This window comes from Bos grunniens, chromosome 10 (assembly GCF_055505025.1).
Source record: "Bos grunniens cultivar Pamir isolate PY7600 chromosome 10, Bosgru_T2T1.0, whole genome shotgun sequence".
NCBI classification, from domain to species: Eukaryota; Metazoa; Chordata; class Mammalia; order Artiodactyla; family Bovidae; genus Bos; species Bos grunniens.
In genome coordinates, this window is record NC_141174.1 from 51,053,800 (window position 1) to 51,073,671 (window position 19,872).

Genomic DNA, 19,872 nt, shown 5'->3' on the forward strand with positions numbered 1-19,872 from the left:
ATTTAAATGATGTTTAAGTTTAGCAGAACATAACTGTAAAATATCCCAAACTCTCCCAGAGTAAGATTGCGTACATCTACCCTTAGAGTTTAACACCTCCACTCCCCAGCCCTGCCTGGCACCCCTTGATTTCACTGTTTGTTCTAAAGCTGTGTTCTCCACAAGCTCCCAGGCACTGCTCCAGAACTGAGAGCTACTGCTCTGGGCTGCTGGTTGATCTGCAACTGGTCGTTTCCTGCGGAAGTGTGATGATGCTTGTGTGCTTTCTCTTTCCTGGTTAACAGCCTAATGACCCACATTGGGGGGAACTTAACTGTTATCAATGTATTACTGAGACTAGTGATTGATTTTTATGATGAGTCTGTTGGCTGATAACAACTACAATCATAAAGTGCCATCACCTGGCCTCCATCTAGCTCGCTTGCCTTTTTGTCTAGCTTTTTTCTTGAGAAAGTGGGATGTCCACAGCCATGTTTATTGCTATTGTATAATGTATATAAAGTACAAAGAACTAAACCTCTAATACTGTCTACTAGAAATGCCCTGGAAACAACCCCGGGGAAGAAGTGGCTGCTGTTGAGGTCTATGAGCTACCTCCTCCTTGGCAATCCGCATGTCGTCAGTGACATTGGAAAACACTGTGGGCTCGATGAAGAATCCCTTTCGGCCCAGCCCCTTGCCTCCGCACTCGAGCTTGGCGCCCTCAGCCACGCCGCTCTGGATGAGCTCCAGGATCTTGTTGTACTGCTTCTTGTCAATCTATGGAAGAAAGCATCTAATGACTCCAAGTGAAATCTCTGAAAATGGAACAAAATACACTCAAGAATCTCTCATTTGTGATTTTTTTTTCAAAGTTTCAATATACCTAGTCAGATCACATGGAACTGCTGTTAATTAGCCATTTTTGATCTACATAAAGGGAAATTTTATATGGTTCAACCTAAGACATCAAGAATTCCAATAAATGCACTGCTCTGCTGTTACTGACAAATCGTAACTACCAGTTCAAGATTTAAGCAATGTTTCTCAATGATGGAGATATTGGTTGATTGACTATTGACTTTTTACAGAAGTAAAAATTAGCCTTATAGACAGATGAAGAGTGTAGTGACTTGTACTGATACTAAACAGGTGAAACAACAGAGGAGCTAACACACAGCCCCTGCACATGGTGCTGCACATCAAATCCTACTGGGGCAGTATTGTTATGGAACTACAGTCACACCACCAGAGGAAAGGGTTAAGTTTAAAGAGTGAGAGCTAGCATCCTAGTCCATAAAATAAGGCCATTCTTGCCTCCCCCACGAGGCTCCAAGTTATAGAGTTATTGCTCAATTGCTATTGTAAATAAAATAAAAACCTACACTCACCTGGGTTTCAACTGCTGCTAGAATTTTAGTCTTCTCTCAAATGGCCCCCAAACTAAGGAGATGTTGTTTCTTATCAGGAAACCCATGCTCTCATGAGCCAGATGAGATCTGGTCTACACATTCCTTTAAATACTCTCAGTTCAAAACTAGAATTCATCTGGAAATACACATAGATGAGTGGGGAGGACCTGCAGAGCTCAGTCTGCACGGGGTCTGTGGGCCTCCTCCTTCACCACAGTGCATGAAGCATTCAGACTAAGAGAGAACCACATGGCAGAGGAAAAAGCAGACAGCTCTTGTTCCCTACACATTTACAAGCTGCAAGTGGTTTCCCCAGAGTGGGTCAGCTTGGTGGAAAAGAAACCTTGGCAGCCGGTAAAAGGACAAATGGTTTCTGGGAAGGAGAGATACCTGCCCTCCTTGACTGTGGCACCTGTGGGGATGTCTTGAATCCGACAGTTAAGAACTGGGTTCTAGTTAAGATCCATCTTGCCATGCCTTCTTTATAGCCAAGAGACTCCAACTTACCCCCAAAGTTGATGATACCCTTAAGGCAGTCCTAATCCCTTAGTTTTTCAGAGATAAAATTTAGAAACGAAAAGAGAAGTATAAGACACAAGCTAGTAATGCCTTGATGGCTATATTTTCAGCCATGAGACAACTGAGGAGGAAGAATAAGGAGGTTGGTGCTTTGTTGGGTTCTATTACAGTGTCCTATTTCTGTGCTCACCAGGGATTAAGAAAGGACATGTCTATGATTTCTCTACCTGGGGTCCCTGCTCGGTGGTGGGGTCAAAGGGACTCCCCACTACGCGCCTCTTAGCCCGCTCCACACTTCTTCTCACAAATTCTTCATAGATGGACTCCTCCACAAAGATTCGAGACCCTGCAGTGCAGCACTGGCCTTGGTTGAAGAACACACCCTGGTGAGCCTGCTCCACAGCATAGTCCACTACAAGAGGAAACAGCCATGTTCTCAACACCAATCTATGGGACTGCCTCCCTCCCATCCCCAAAGAACCAGGCATAATGTCATGCTCACTGCAGAGCAGAACCGTGAGCAGCCCAGTGAAAAGCACTGGACTGAGAACACAGCTTTTTTCTAGTTCTAACCAGACCCTGACACTATTGGCTATATTAAGCTTGGCAATCTACTCTTGGAATCCCTTTCTTGTTCTATAGAAAAGAGGAAGCAGACCACATTATCTATAAAAGGAGGCTCAAACCCCAATAATCCAAGGGGCTGGGCAAATAATGCAATGGTAGTAAAGCAGTGTGACAGAGACTCAGAACCCCTATGCACAGACATAGCCCAGGGTTGGCAGATTCCAAGTTTTAAGAAAAAACAGAAATCAATATATTTTGTGTAATATTTAGAAGTAAACATAGCTATGGGGCTTCTTAGGTGGTTCTAGTATTAGAAAACAAACCTGCCAATGCAGGAGATGCAGGAGACATGGGTACACTCCCTGGGTCAGGAAGATCCCCTAGAGGAGGGCATGGCAACCCACTCCAGTATTCTTGCCTGGAGAATCCCATGGACAGAGGAGTCTTGTGGGCTATGGCCCATAGGGTTATAAAGAGTCGGACATGACTGAAGCGACTTAGCACACACAGCACAAACATAGCCATACCCTGCATTTGGCCTATAGACTGCCAATTTGCAATCCCTAATCTATAAGACCTTGCAGTTGTGCTTTTAATTAGTGTTTTGGTGAATTAAACTGTAACAGCAATGATTGTCTTTGAAGACACTAAATTTCCTCTATATTTACATGGACTTATATTATAGCATGTGGTAACTCATTTTCTTCTCTTATGTCTTATACTTGAAAACAGTATTAATAAACCTGGTGTCTGCGTGCTTAGTCATATCTGACTCTCCGAGACTCTATGGACTGTAGCCTGCCAGGCTTCTCTGTCCTTGGGATTTCCCAGGCAAGAATACTGGAGTGGGTTGCCATGCCCTCCTCCAGGGATCTTCCCAACCCAGGGATCGAACCTGCATCTCCTACGGCTCCTCCACTGCAGGCAGACTCTTTACCTCTGAGTCACAAGGGAAGCCGGTGTCTGCTAGTTGCTAAATGACTGACTCAATGAATCAATCAATGTACTGTCAGTGGAGTGCCTACTTCTTAATAGGAATTTAGTTATAGAATTCTGATCTCTTTGACAACTAGTATAAAGCTGAATTCTTTGCAAATTCCAAGCTAGGGCTGAAATTCAGGCAATCTGCTTTCTGTTTTCTGACATCTCTAATAGTGAAATTGAGGGAATAGAGCTGTCTGGCAGGACGTGAAAAATAAAAAGGATGCTTGAGAGAAGTTTTGTAATTTCATTCCCTGGGAAGTTTTCCCAAACAGAAGGACCACTCCCATGCAGAGTGGACTACAGAGCAGCCTATCAGGAGACATGGGGTTTCCTAGATTGTAGCTCCAAGCCTCTGTATAGTCTTACTGCCAAGGTGTGATCATCTCCGATTTAGGTCTATTCATACAGAACTGTGGAGAAGGGAATGGTAATCCACTCCAGTATTCTTGCCTGGAGAATTCCATGGACAGAGGAGTCTGGCAGGCTACAGTCCATGGGGTCCCAAAGAGTCGGACATGACTAAGGGACTAACACAACACACAACACACATACAGAACTGACCATAGTGTGTGACCAACCTTACTGAAAGCCACGGGAGCAACACAAAGGGGAGTGGGCAGCTAAACAGAGAAGAGGGTGTGGGTTTGGGACAACGTTGGCAGGGCTGGTGAACTAAAAAATTTTAATGATCTACAAAGCTACCAGGCATACATGAGACGTTTCAGATTTCTTGAATCTGGGCGGAGGCTATATTTCCAGTGTTGAGAGGCTTAAACCACACTGTTCTTTCCACTGTGCAACACTGGCCAAGCCTTCACCTCTTCTATTATATTCTACAACATCGCAAAATCAAAATGGCTTATGATGTCTAGAAAACAAGCTCTATCTGATTATAAGTGGTCCTTCCCAAAAGTGGGGAGAGGTTTTTCTCCTTAGAATGAAGGGTATAGACTTTTCTCCTTGAATGCCACTTAGCTTCAAAGACCTTTCTCTGCATGTTCTGTCTAAAGTGGAGATAACAAAAGTGAGCACCACAGGGTGTGCCAGGACAAGGCAGCACATATGTGGTGGACTTACAGTCAGCATCTGCAAAAATAATGTTGGGACTTTTTCCTCCAAGTTCCAGGGTTACTCGCTTCAAATTGCTTCTTCCAGCTGCTTCTTGGATAAGCTTTCCGACCTGAAAGAAGGGCAATGGAGAGAGGTTTTGCAGGTCTTGCAGTTGAGACCATAAGTGGCCAGAGGCAGCTGTACGCAACAGTGGGACAGGGTAGTAGTGGATCCTGCAGGGCAAAGCACCCGCTGGATACACAGGATCAGCTCCTGTGGTCACCTTGTGTGGACAAGACATGCAGTTTGGGATTCAGTTTCATGTCTGTGCTGAAGGGAGTTGGAAGACAGCTTTAGTTTCATGATGGAAGGAGCAAGGAAAAGGGGGTTAAACCTGATTCTTAATCACTGAACCATTTCTCTAAAGACAACTGGCAAGCAAAATGTAACTAGAGATTTTCCACCACTGCACTGTGGCTTTTAGCTTTGGACTCTGGCCTCTAGAAAAAAGCCAACTGGCTCCACTTGAAAGACTTTTATGAGTATAAAACAAACTCTTCATGTGTCTCCAAAAATGCCAGGTATGACTTTAATCACATGGTCCAAATATGTATATATATATATATGTATATATATATATATACACACACACACACACACACACACATATGTAAATACATATAGATAGATAGATAGATAGATAGATAGATGTGATACCTCTGCTTCTGCCTAGGGCTATAGTAAAAGGATTCCAGAAAGCTGAGGACCTGTCTTTATTTGTGCAATTCCCATTAACCTAGAATCCAAGCAAGCGAGAGGTGAGTTTGAAGAAAGCACTTCCCATTGTGTAGACTCACACTGTTAACAACATTGAAAGTATCAAGATAGAAGCATGGATGCAGCACCTAGAGCCTCCATTCAAGAAAGAATGCCTTGCCTCAGTGATAAGGAATGCTGTCAGCTCATTCTGAAAAGAGCCTCCTCACCCAAAGAGACCCCTCCTCAGGGGTCCCACATCCACTGCCTGTCAGTGGCAGTGGTTCCGCCACTAGACAGCTCTGCTTCACCACACCCACGTGCTTGGCTGAGGCCATCAGACCTAAACTGCAGCTACACTTCCCCTGACTCCACTGCCCTTCAGCTGGGATTCCCAATGACATATAACCTGCATGGCAAACTCTACCTCAGCAACTCCTTCCAGGGCACCTGGTCTGCGACAGGTGCTGCTCTACTGGAGGACAGAGGTCACTCCATGGAAAGCACTGAGCCACCGTATAGTCCTTATAGGCAGTGTGTCCTTGTTGAGATGAAAACAGTTACTCATGACCTGGAATCCTACTGAAAATAATGCATTTTAAAAGTCTAGGGGAAGATAAATACTAAATATATGTTGGACTCCTCTAGTCTCTGATTGAGATCCTGACTGATAACTCCTCAAGCAGGATAGAACAGTTAAAAGGCCCTGGAGCCTGGATTTTTTTTAACTGATTATAACACTTAACAACTGTTTGAGCTTGGGATTTTAAAAAATCTTTTCTGAGCCTCTATTCCCTCCCCCATAAATGGAGCCATTCCCTCCTCCGTAAACACTACCTACATCAGAACTTCACAGCAAACAGAAGGGGAAAAGAATGGAAACAGTGACAGATTTTATTTTCTTGGTCTCCCAAATCACTGCAGACGGTGACTGCAGCCATGAATTTAAAACACACTTGCTTCTTGGAAGAAAAGCTATGACAAACCTAGAAAGCATATTAAATAGAGCAGAGACATCATCACTTTGCCAACAAAGGTCCATATAGTCAAGCTAAGGTTTTTCTAGTAGTCAAGTATGAATGTGAGAGCTGGACCATGAAGAAGGCTGAACACCAAAGACTTGATGCTCTCAAATTGTGGTGCTGGAAAAGACTCTTGACAGTCTCTTGGACAGCAAGGAAATCAAACCAGTCAATCCTAAAGGAAATCAACCCTGAATATCATTGGAAGGGCTGATGATGAAGCTGAAGATCCAATACTTTGGCCACCTGATGTGAAGAGCTGACTCACTGGAAAAAACCTTGATGCTGGGAAAGACCAAAGGCAGGAAGAGAAGGGGATGACAAAGGATGAGATGGTTGGATGGCATCACCGACTCAATGGATATGAGTTTGAGCAAACTATGTGAGATAGTGAAACAGAGCGAAGCCTGGGCGTGGGCACAAAGAGTTGGACACGACTTAGCAACTGAATAACAACAACAACAACAACAACATCCGAACTTACTTGTCTTGAGGATGCAGTGATCTAAGATTGATGGCCCTCAGAACCCAGGCTGGCACACTGTAAGTGCCCATATGAGTTACCCACATCCAGGTGCGAGAGGCCAGCCACCACCTCGCCCCAGAAGAGAAACTGAGATGGTCCGTAAGGGGTGGGGCCTTCCAAAGCCAGTCTCCTCCCAGGGCTCCCAACTATGTATGCATATCAATTACCTTACAAAAACACCAAGGAAACTCTCTGTCATGCCACCAATCTCCAATACTGCTCATTAGCTGGATTAAATGCTTTCTATGTTTTTATTGTTACTCTACCTCCTGGCAAGAAAAATTCAGAAAATATACTCCCATTCTGAGGAAATCTAACCTTGGTAAAAGAGGTAAAATTAAGAGTCTCTCAGATGCAGAACACTATTGCTCATCGAAGATGTAGGAAACTAACATCTGATCCTAAGGATTAATGTGCAGACTAGTCCATGGCCAGACTGCCCTTACCCACTTACTGGCGTGTCTCTCTTCTACTTCCTAGGAATATGGGCTAACAAAGCCCTCATTCTCAAGCAAATGTGCTCTTTCTCTTGCATGAGGGAAGTATGGATACACAAAAGAAAGGAGGGTATGGGCCTCTATGCTGGTCAGAGAACAGCAGGTGGGTGAGATCAGGACTGAAGCCTGAGAGCCCAGTAGAGGTGAACCCACACGAGGGCGATAGGGCTTGGCTCTCTCTGCCCCGAGGAATCCATATTAACCGATGGGGATTCATTTCAAAGTCCAGGAAGATAAAGAGAGAAGAGCTTTCTCAAAGAAGATAATCACTATCACTAGAAGTCATAAACAGTGCTCACTTCGGCAGCACATATACTAAAATTGGAACGATACAGAGTAGATTAGCATGGCCCTTGCACAAGGATGACACGCAAATTCGTGAAGCCTTCCATATTTTTAGAAATCAAAGAGGACACTAATAGATGGAGAAATATACCATGTTCATGGATTGGAAGAATCAATATAGTGAAAATAAGTATACTACCCAAAGCAATTTATAGATTCAATGCAATCCCTATCAAGCTACCAACGGTATTCTTCACAGAGCTAGAACAAATAATTTCACAATTTGTATGGAAATACAAAAAACCTCGAATAGCCAAATCTATCTTGAGAAAGAAGAATGGAACTGGAGGAATCAACCTACCTGACTTCAGGCTCTACTACAAAGCCACAGTCATCAAGACAGTATGGTACTGGCACAAAGACAGAAATATAGATCAATGGAACAAAACAGAAAGCCCAGAGATAAAGCCATGCACATATGGACACCTTATCTTTGACAAAGGAGGCAAGAATATACAATGAATTAAAGACAATCTCTTTAACAAGTGGTGCTGGGAAAACTGGTCAACCACTTGTAAAAGAATGAAACTAGAACACTCTCTAACACCATACACAAAAATAAACTCAAAATGGATTAAATTGCCGGTGCCAGCCGGCAAAGTCAATCAGGTCCCAAGAACGTGCACGGTGAGGCTAAGAAAGAAACTAAAGCAAGAGACTACAACAAAGATGGGGTCGAGAGGTTCAGACACGTCTCCACGAAGGGACGCAGTCTGACACCAACTTTATTCAGCATCTTATATTTATACAGAAAAGCGTGAGAAAGACAAGACAGTTGAGTTTTTTTCTTGGTTGGCCTATACATCTTACAAAAAGTCACAAGAAATCTTGAGAGCATGGGAATGGCACCCTGTTATTATTTCTTACACCAGATAACATTTCTCTGTGTGTGAGAAGTTTGCACAGAACTCCAGGTGCCTGCAGTAAATAAGCGCCTCATCTCTGGGGTGGCGGGACAGAGAGCTATGTTTGCAAGCAAACCCTCAAGGACTGAGGCAGCTCCCAGAGCTGTGTCCTTTGGACGAAGGACCCCATTCTCACGGGCAGCTCCCTGCATTAAATATCTAAACATAAGACCAGAAACTATAAAACTCCTAGAGGAGAACATAGGCAAAATACTCTCCGACATACATCACAGCAGGATCCTCTATGACCCACTTCCAAGAATATTGGAAATAAAAGCAAAAATAAACAAATGGGACCTAATTAAACTTAAAAGCTTCTGCACAACAAAGGAAACTATTAGCAAGGTGAAAAGGCAGCCTTCAGAATGGGAGAAAATAATAGCAAATGAAGCAACTGACAAACAACTAATCTCAAAAATATACAAGCAATTCCTACAGCTCAATTCCAGAAAAATAAATGACCCAATCAAAAAATGGGCCAAAGAACTAAATAGACATTTCTCCAAAGAAGACATACAGATGGCTAACAAACACATGAAAAGATGCTCAACATCACTCATTATCAGAGAAATGCAAATCAAAACCACTATGAGGTACCATTTCACTCCAGTCAGAATGGCTGCGATCCAAAAGTCTACAAGCAATAAATGCTGGAGAGGGTGTGGAGAAAAGGGAACCCTCTTACACTGTTGGTGGGAATGCAAACTAGTACAGCCACTATGGAGAACAGTGTGGAGATTCCTTAAAAAACTGGAAATAGAACTGCCTTATGATCCAGCAATCCCACTGCTGGGCATATACACTGAGGAAACCAGAAGGGAAAGAGACACATGTATCCCAATGTTCATTGCAGCACTGTTAATAATAGCCAGGACATGGAAGCAACCTAGATGTCCATCAGCAGATGAATGGATAAGAAAGCTGTGGTACATATACACAATGGAGTATGACTCAGCCATTAAAAAGAATACATTTGAATCAGTTCTAATGAGGTGGATGAAACTGGAGCCTATTATACAGAGTGAAGTAAGCCAGAAAGAAAAACACCAATATAGTATACTAACACATATATATGGAATTTAGAAAGATGGTAACAATAACCCTGTATACAAGACAGCAAAAGAGACACTGATGTATAGAACAGTCTTATGGACTCTGTGGGATAGGGAGAGGGTGGGAAGATTTGGGAGAATGGCATTGAAACATGTATACTATCATGTATGAAATGAGTCGCCAGTCCAGGTTCAATGCACGATGCTGGATGCTTGGGGCTGGTGCACTGGGATGACCCAGAGGGATGGCAAGGGGAGGGAGGAGGGAGGGGGGTTCAGGATGGGGAACACGTGTATACCTGTGGTGGATTCATTTCGATGTTTGGCAAAAACAATACAATATTGTAAAGTTTAAAAATAAAATAAAATTTAAAAAAAAGTCATAAACATTATTATTAATTATATTAAAAAAACTAGCATTTACTGAGTGGATTTATATGAGACATTTACATGTATTCATTCATTTAGGCTGGCCTCTCAAAACCCCTACAAGGTAGGTATTATCTCATTTTAAAGAACAGTAAGCTCAAGTTAGAAATCAATGGCTGTTACCAGGTTACCTGGATGGTTACTGCAGAGCCTGTTGGGCTCTGTGCAGGCTGACTTCATGGTCCAAGTGTGGACCACTTCCTCTCCTTCCCTTAACCTCCTCCCAGCACTCTGTCTTCCTTTACATATTTGCTGAACACCTAACACATGCCACATACCACCAAAACCTTGTCCTTGAACTTAGAAGAGAGGAGGAATATCACTTTTTACAGACACAAATAATGATCACAGTTCATCAGCTACAAAACTTATATTCTGCCTTCAGACTGACTTTTGAAAACCAAGCAAAAGGAAGCAGAAACCACAGCTTTTACACACAGGAAGATGCTGAATAAATGTTTGGCATTGGTGAAGAGTGCGCTGGCCTGCTTGCATGACACTTCTGTTAGCTCTGTTCCCTGACAATTCATCAAAGTGCTCTATGGCTTGGTATCTGTTGCACTAAGAATGCTGTCCAATGATTAGTACTTTCATGGCTACAGTAACTATACAAAAATCTTGCTCAGTCAATGGTCATCAGAGAAGAATACCTAAGAGTAATTTTTCCTGTGTCAATGCTTTGCCAACCTTTCCTTAGAAACCAAATTTGTACTAAACACTGCAAGGCAAATCTCAGATTAATAACGCTTTTCCTTTTCATCTTTGGAAGAAGCTCATATTGCAGCCCAGCCTCAAGAAAGAACTGGATGTGTTACCTACACTAAAGGAGAACCACGGCCATCTAGAGTGGCCTCATGACACAATACTCTGAAAAATCCCAGTTTCTCATCAATCCCCTTCATTCAACATGTACTCCTGGTTCTCCTACTATGTGTCAAGCACAATGCTAGGTACTGCTCCTCATCCACAAGGAACTCACAGCTAAGAGGATTCCCATGTAAACCTAACAGGTGTTCAGTAAGTACAAAAAATCTGGGCCTGACTTAATATTAGATCTGAACAGTGGAATTATGATTGTGCAGCATTTTGTTATAATCCAGGGTCAGGCTCCTTTGACCCTCACCCAGAGAAGTGGGTTAGGATGAAACCTTCATTAATTACAGGATTGGGTATCATAAGCCTTCCCATTTTACTCTCAGTTTCCAGGTCAGACTGTCTCTGGAGAATACATTACTACTCAGGAATTCTCCCCACAAATGAAATGAAATTAAGTGACCCTGAAGGGAGGCACTCCTCACTACGCTCAACGGGAAAGAGACAACAGGAAGAATAGATGTGACTCCAAAACAGGGAATTCTTAGCAGGAAAGAGTAATGTTTAAAAATGAAGAGTTCACGTGAGAACTGACTCTTACAAAATATGACACGTCCTGTGCAAAGCAACCTAATATATTACTTGTCCGAATCCCATGCAAAGATTTCCGAAGTTAAAATCTCTGGGATTGGAAAGTCCAGGAAGAAGTGAAATACAGACATCAAATGAAGTACAGACCTGGGATTAAGTAGCTCATGTTAGAAAAGTTCCGTGGGGATATTTATGTGCCACACCAGTCATGTTTATACATGAACAGAAGGGAAAACATACGATGAGCTAAATGAGGCTGCCAGGATGGACGGCCTTCTGAGTTGTTCAAGTCAAGGCAATGGGGTGGACTTCGTAAAACTAAACCCTATTCTGATAAATAGCCAATCTGTGAGATAAAACAGAGAAATAAACAGTTTGAGAAACTAAATCCTGTATGTGAATACGGATAAAATAGAATAAAGGCACAGAGACCAGATTTTGACCAAATTTATCATATTTTTTTTTTTTTTCAAATAAGATTTTCCAATATGAATTGATGCTTTTGAACTGTGGTGTTCGAGAAGACTCTTGAGAGTCCCTTGGACTGCAAGGAGATCCAAGCAGTCCATTCTGAAGGAGATCAGCCCTGGGATTTCTTTGGAAGGACTGATGCTAAAGCTGAAACTCCTGTACTTTGGCCACCTCATGCAAAGAGTTGACTCATTGGAAAGGACCCTGATGCTGGGAGGGATTGGGTGCAGGAGGAGAAGGGGACGACAGAAGAAGAGATGGCTGGATGGCATCAGATGGACATGAATCTGAGTGAACTCCCGGAGTTGGTGATGAACAGGGAGGCCTGGCGTGCTGCGATTCATGGGGTCGCAAAGAGTCGGACACGACTGAGCGACTGATCTGATCTGATACATTCTGTCCTATTTTTTGACAACCTAGCTAATTATAACCATGACCAGGCTGCTGCTGCTAAGTCACTTCAGTCGTGTCTGACTTTGTGCGACCCCACAGATGGCAGCCCACCAGGCTCCCCCGTCCCTGGGATTCTCCAGGCAGGAACAGTGGAGTGGGGTGCCATTGCCTTCTCTGATGACCAGGCTAACAGACTACAATTTTGCCCACAGGAGTGAGAAGACCTATTCACTGCAAGCTCTGGCTTGGTTTCTAACTAACCTTTGATTTGGGAAAGTCACTTCACCTCCTTGGGCCTCAGTTTCTTCATCTGATGAATGAAGACACCCACCAAGCAGTTAACCTGGCCCTTAGTGCCCCAGTACTGGGCCTCCCCAGTGGCTCAGCAGTAAAGAATCTGCCAGCAATGCAGGAGACCCAGGTTCGATCCCTGGGTTGGGAAGATCACCTGCAGGAGGGCATGGCAACCCACTCCAGTATTCTTGCTGGGAAAATCCCACGGACAGATGAGCCTCGTGGGTTACAGTCCATGGGGTCCCAAAGAGTTGGACACGACAGAGCAACTGAACCCATACACATACAAAGACCCAGTAAGTTGGAAGAGTTAAAAAAGACTCAGGGCCCCTGTTCATTCTGAGGGTCTGTCTACAGTTCTCCTGGATTCTTCTTGTCTTTGAGCAGAACTCAACTTTCATAGAGGTATCACAGCTGCACTGAATGGGAAATAAGCCTGATCTTTTTCAGTTTCCCACAAAGAGTTCATTATGAAAGAGTAAGTGATCTTGTTTCTATCATGTGGTGTCTTAACTTGGCGCTCCCTGCAGAGTCTCTCAGCTGTATCTGTGTCCCCTGAACAGGCAAGGGCGGGGACCTGGGGCTCACCCACACATAATGGAACTGGGCTAACTCTCAGCAGGAATGTTGGCACAAGTCAACTCTGACTCCCATCCTCATTTCAAACAGTCTTCAAGATTGATATCAGGAGTATCCTTGGAAGAGCCACAGTGTACCAGAACCATGCTCATGGCAATGCAGTAGGGTAGGAAATGCAATTTGGAGCTTTGCATGGAAAATAATTTGTTATACAGGACAAAAAAGACCATGAAAGGCTTCCCGTGCCCTCTTTATTTAAGGTTGTTGCTTCCTGAACAGATCTAAAGTCTGGTAACATTTTTTTTATTCATTTGTTAATCATCCATATTTCTAGGATGGGTTTCTTTTCAGAGATACTTTTTCTTGATTAGTTAAGTACACATGTTGGAGTGGATTCCTTTTAGAGATATGCCACCTTTTTTAAGAAATGGAAAAATCTCTACTAGAGACATCAATAAACAGATTGAAGATGAATGATTTTTACAATATATTTCATTTATTAAACCCCAAACAAACTGTCTCTCTGGTTCATCCCACCTCTCCTTTCTTGATGTTCATTGTGCTCTAGGTTCTGTCAGGATAGAAACAGAAATGCCCCAAATGTGTGTGTACTGTAGTGTTAGTTGCTAAGTTGTGTCTGACTCTTTTGCGACCCCGTGGACTGTAAACTCACGAGGCTCCTCTGTCCATGGGATTCTCCAGGCAGGAATAATGGGGTGGGTTGCCATGCCCAATCCTCCCAACCCAGGGACTGAACCCATGAGTCTTATGTTTCCTGCACTGGCAAGTGGTTCTTTACCACTAGCACCACCAATATGTGTAATTGGACATCTCTTGTCTCTTGGAAATATCCAGAAATAACAGACCAAATCAACCTGTTTGGATCTGTACCAGAAAGTAACAGGACCAAGGCATTAAAGAAGCTCCTTCAATTTAAGGGATAAAAGAATTTCAAAACTTTGTGAAATTCAGACTGTGAAGACCAGTACAGCCACTGCTCGTGCCTCCAGCCCCTCTCTTCCACCACCGTTCTCACCACACTTATCACTCCAGCACATGAACCACTTGCCCTTCCTGGCATGTGGCTGTGTACCTCTATCAGCTCTCTCCTCTGTTTGAAATGCCTTTCCTCTCCTTGCCTACTCATTTTTCCGGCCCTACCTTTGCTACCTCCTCTGAGAAGCTAGCTTTCTGGATCTGCCCTCACTACAGTGTTTGGTTTTCCCACTTTTCTGATCCCACATAACTCTCATACTCTTCTTGTTGAACTGTTGTCTTCCCTACCAGACTGACAGTAAGCAGAGGGACTCCCGTGCGTGTGCACATGCACGCACGCGTGAGCACACACAGACATTTTCAACAACATCTGATGAGTCAACGGGCCAGACATTACAGTTGCTCTTCAAGTCTCTGGAAATTGGAGAATACGAAGTCTTTAAGGAAATGGAAGTGAGAGACTGGCAGACAGGATGCCTGTGTCCAAGGCTCTGCTTTGCCACCACTGCCACCACTGTCCTTATCTTTGGCTGAAATTTCCACATCTTTAATAAAGGGAATGGCTTCATGGTTCTAACACTGAATGCACATCTATTTTCCTGGAGCTCTTAAAAACTTTTTCTTTGTCTGGGCTCTGACTCCAGAGATTTTGATCATGGTGTCTGCAGTGGAGCCTACAGGCATGGGTATTTTTAATGTGCTGCTAGGGTTAAAAACCATGGGATTAAAGAATCTTTAAGGGCACCTCTCTCATACTGTCTCTAATCTTCCCCTGTTGGTTCTATTTTTCAGTTGTTGAACATTCTCATTTATTGAGCACCTATTCTGAACTGCTTGTTCTTATAAACATTATTTAATCCTCATGGTGATCCTGTGAGGCAAGAATTATTACCTATTTTAGGTTTGAAAGAAAAAACATGACTCAGGTCAAGCAAGCCTGAGTTGCTGACAGGCACCCACTGAGTGGCAGGGCCAGTACAGCTGCTCTTCTCCACATGTTCTCCTGGGATTGGATACCTTCTGCTCTGAGAAGAACCCTGATGGCTAAACACACTCTCCACAACTAACAGCTATTCTAGAGTGACTGTCTTGAACATTCAGCCTCCTTCTGTTACATAAGGCTCTCCTTTTTTAATTTCAAATACATTTTAAAAATTAAGACTTTGGGGAGGTCTCCTTTGATAGGAAGAAGCCACAATCCTCAAGTCAAAGGTTCCCCAAGTCCCACGAACCAGGTGATCTAAAGAGATGGGCTTCTTAGGATCGGTTCCTACTCAGCCTGAGCTCTTGAGGTGAGAGACCTGCTGCAGAATGAATCACGGCATTGCAGGATGGCAGGCAGAGGCTACAGCACACTCTTTTTCTTCAGTAATCATATTTTTCTTCAAGTGTTAAACAAGAAAGGTAATAACTTAAAATCTGTACATCCAAAGGTTTAAAATGCTGGATAGTTTACTAATGGACTCATACAAGCTTAGAAAGATGCTTATAAGCTGTTTTTAAAAAATAACTAAAACTCTGGCAGGCCACTTCCTCCCACCTACAAAGAGGGGTGAGGTTACCCAGAGGGGAGAGCTGACCCGATTCATTACTCAAGCAGCAGAGAGGGTGTCCGTACCATGTACGATGACATTCATCTCACTTAGGAAATGAAAGGAGAACCCTGGCTGCGTAAATTAGAATCAGTGATAATACAGCTGTTAGCTCCAAACATTTGTTTGGCACGAATCAATCTGGACTCTCCTGTAGTTTGCTTTGATGGTCTCTCTGTTATCTTGTTGACTAATGATGAGATCATGGTTTGTTAACCTAACTGAATAAAGAAAACATCATACTAAGCAAAATGCAAACTGTTTTCCTATATTTTACTGAGGTTGTTTATTGCCTCTGTGTTTATAAGAGCCCTTTCATAGTCACATATTAAATATTTACATTCATTGCTTAAGTATTTAGCTGCATAAGGAGAAATTAATCCTATCTTTGAGTAACTTGTTTTCTTTTTAAAGGCCTTTTTCTAAAGTAAAATGGAAAGCAGCCACCTCAAATAAGCTTCTTATTGCTGACTGTTCCAAACGTTTTGTGATACTAGGAAAATCGTTAGTGGAGCCACATTCAAATCCATATTTAAGTGACATGTACCCTCTAGAAGAATCTATACAATTTCTCAAGCAGCCTACAAAATTAAGAGAGGATAGGTAAATAAAGAAGTAAAAAACTACAAGCTGTAAAGGGGTTGGGGATTATGTGATTATTCGACTTGCCTATGAAAGTTCTCCACTTGCCACCATTAATATAATTATAAGCTGGCTTTCATATTCTAGTCAAATACTCTGGTCTTCTATTGGGCTTCCCTTGGTGGCTCACTGGTAAAGAACCCGCCTACCAATGCAAGAGATGTGGGTTCGATCCCTGGATTGGGAAGATCCCCTAGTCCAGTATTCCTGCCTGGGAAAGCCCATGGACAGAGGAGCCTGGTGGGCTGCAGTCCATGAGGTCACAAAAGAGTGGGGCATGACTTAGTGAGTAAACAACTTGGTCTTCTATTACCCATTGATTATATCATCCCAGAGAAGAAACTGGGAGATACTTCAGATGCACAGGGTTGGTTTCCCTCCTAGTGAATACAAATCCCTCCAGAGAAGTATCAATAGACACCACCAGAAAACTTTGGGGGAAACTAGTTAATGCACCCAGCTATACGCTATCTCACTGCATGAATGTTCCTAACAGCAAAATGGTTCATGGGGCCATGTTGTATCTTATTCTCTTCCCCAAACTCTCTATTCTCTCTCAGTTCTCCCTTCGGATATCTGCACTGATGAAGATAACATATTTAGTTTTTAATGTTCTTCCTGTGAAGATAAAGTTTATTGTGTTATATAAAGCAACAGTGAGATAGCACTGTACCCCTATTAGAAAGGTAAAATTATAAAGACTGATTGTACCAAGTGCTAGTGAGGATGTGAAGGAGCTAGAAGTCTTATACATTGCTGGTAAGATGATGCACCCACCTTGAAAAAAAAATTTAGCAGTTTCTGAACCTAATATGATTCAGCCATTCCATTGCTAGACATCTCCCCAAGAGAAAAAAAAAAAGAATCAACCAATCTACACACACACACACACACACACACACATATGAACTGGTGCAGAAAATGTTCATAGGAGCTTTTATCTGTAGTAGTTCCCAAATGAAAACAACCTAAATGTCCTAAATGTACAACAGGCAAACTGTGATGTATCCATACAATTGAATATTACTCAGTAATAAAAAGGTTTTTGATATGTATATGCAAAAATGTGTATGGATCTCAAATAATCATGTTGATTACAAATGGACAACAGAGTATATACTGTATGCTTTTATTCATATAAAATTCTAGAAAATGCAAATGACCTATAACGGCAAAAAGCAGATCAGTGCCTGGGAATGGGAATGGAGGGGAGGGGAAAGAAGGGAGAGAGGTTACAAAGGGGCAGCAGAAAAGGCCTGAGGGTGATGGATGTGTGCACTACCTGAGCTGTAGTGATGGCTTCACAGGTGGATACATCCGTCAAAACTACCAAACTGTACACTTTACATATGTGAAATCCATTGCATATCAATTATACCTCAATAAAGCTGTTAATAAAGACATATTAAGAAGTAAAAATGTTATTTTATTAGAGTAATTATACCATACATCTTTTCATTGTCCTCTGTGAACTGCTGGTAGGGAAATGATATTGAATCCACATGACTATTTCAAATGTGATTTAGTGGTATTAATTAAAGTCAAATGTATTAGAATGAATTAATTAAATTTTAAAATAATTAAAGCCCAAAAGGGAAAAAGAAAAAGTGAAGATGAAAAAATATATACACTTAAAGGAAAGCAAAAGGTGGTGAAAATAAAGAACAGATTAAAGGCTAATAAAAGAAATTACTAGAAGTAGAAGGGTGACAATTTTTGAGATTATGAATCTAAATAAAAATAAAGCATCATACTCATTATATAAGTTGACCAGTTCTCATTTAACTGCACAGCTGATAGAACAGAATCATTGAGCTAGGAACTCATTGAGTAGATGATGGAAGGGTGGTCATTTCTGTCAGAAAAAAAGGCATGTGCATGGTTACAGTTGAACTGTGAAAGGCAAACCACATTTGAAGATTTGCAAGCAGTCTGGTGAGGCTAGAGAACATGGGAAGGTGCAGGGTTCAGGTCATGAATCAACCTGTTACCTGAAGCAGATTAAATATCCAGGTAGAAGTGTCCACTCCAGAGCTACAAATAGAAGTCTGGAGCTCAAAAGAGAGGTTCATAACTATAAATGACTTATTTCAGGGAAATATTCCACATGAAATACTGTACCAACTGACTGACTGGATTACTTTCACATTGGTAAATAAAAAACTTAATGAACCAATTAGGTTGCTATGGTAGAAAATCTTTTATACTGATGATCTTATAGGGAAGGAAGAGAGTTGGAGTGGGAAATGGTGGTGAATTTCCATGTTCAGAAACCAACAATTATGACTGAAATAAACCTTGGACCTTCCGTTAGGAATACCGATTTTCTGCAGATAAGGGCTAAATCAACAAAAATTTCTCAAGAAGAAAATCTAACCAGCTAAGCCTATAGGGTAAAGTTTTCTATGAACCCATCAGTTGATTTCTCTGGGCTTCCGTGAGCAACATAAAATTCCTCTTTCATCCAATAAGCGATTGCAGTCTCTCGCATGTCTGCTGCTGCTGCTAAGTCACTTCAGTCATGTCCGACTCTGTGCGACCCCATAGATGGCAGCCCACCAGGCTCCCCCGTCCCTGGGATTCTCCAGGCAAGAACACTGGAGTGGGTTGCCATTTCCTTCTCCAATGCATGAAAGTGAAAAGTGACAGTGAAATCGCTCTTAGCAACCCCATGGACTACAGCCTACCAGGCTTCTCCGTCCATGGGATTTTCCAGGCAAGAGTACTGGAGTGGGGTGCCATTGCCTTTTCCATCTCCCATGTCAGGCACTGGTAAATATTCCCTTAATTCACTCCTTATCTTACAAATGAGGGAATTCTGGGGTTCACCTGGCATACAGAGCATTGAACTGACTCTTGGTAAAATCACCTTAATTCTTTCTGAACTTAATCCTCCCCATCTTCTCTAGTTCTCCTGTGCTCTGGGCATGTTTCCCCAGAGGATGTTGTAAGGTTAACACAGCTCCAATGCCACCACACAGTATCATTTCACCCCAGGATCATCATGGGCACCTCTTTGTAGGCTGCTTCAAAATATGTGTAAACTAGTGATTCTTGAATGTTAATAGACATAAAAATCACTAGGAAAGCTTATTAAAATAAGAATTCCTGGACCCACTTGAAAGTTTCTAATTTAGAAGATCTTGGGTGGTGCTCAAGAATCTGAATTTAAACAAATCACTCCTCTCTTCCCCAGAGCTCACCTCCCCATTACTATAGGGAAGGTAGTGATACTACTGAAAACAATCGTAACTACATGACAACGAACAACAATGGTAATTACATTATAGTTTGCGACAAAGACATTTCTCCCTACACCAGAACCTAATTCTGGCAGACTTTGGTTGTAGGATTGGCCCCTCATCTAGGCCATAGTAAAATCGTGAGTTCCTTAATAGGTACCAAGTGTCCTCTGACAACACCACTGTCTAAATGGAGTATACTATTCCATTTAAAAA

General features: G+C 42.4%; 1 protein-coding gene and 1 non-coding gene across 2 annotated transcripts in view; one reads left to right on the forward strand and one right to left on the reverse strand.

Annotated features, from left to right (window-relative positions):
- The window catches only part of ALDH1A2 (aldehyde dehydrogenase 1 family member A2), a 124,946-nt gene that overhangs the window by 9,551 nt on the left and 95,523 nt on the right, over positions 1–19,872 (reverse strand). Inside the window, exons 8-10 of the mRNA XM_086321193.1 lie at positions 4,539–4,641; positions 2,138–2,322; positions 595–759 (exon numbers count right to left, since the gene is read on the reverse strand). Of these exons, the coding sequence (XP_086177319.1) occupies positions 595–759; positions 2,138–2,322; positions 4,539–4,641 (453 nt within the window). The remainder of the gene's footprint in view (positions 1–594; positions 760–2,137; positions 2,323–4,538; positions 4,642–19,872) is intronic.
- On the forward strand, positions 7,604–7,710 carry LOC147364514 (U6 spliceosomal RNA). Its single transcript, XR_015135649.1, has one exon. It is a non-coding gene; the product is annotated as a U6 spliceosomal RNA (small nuclear RNA).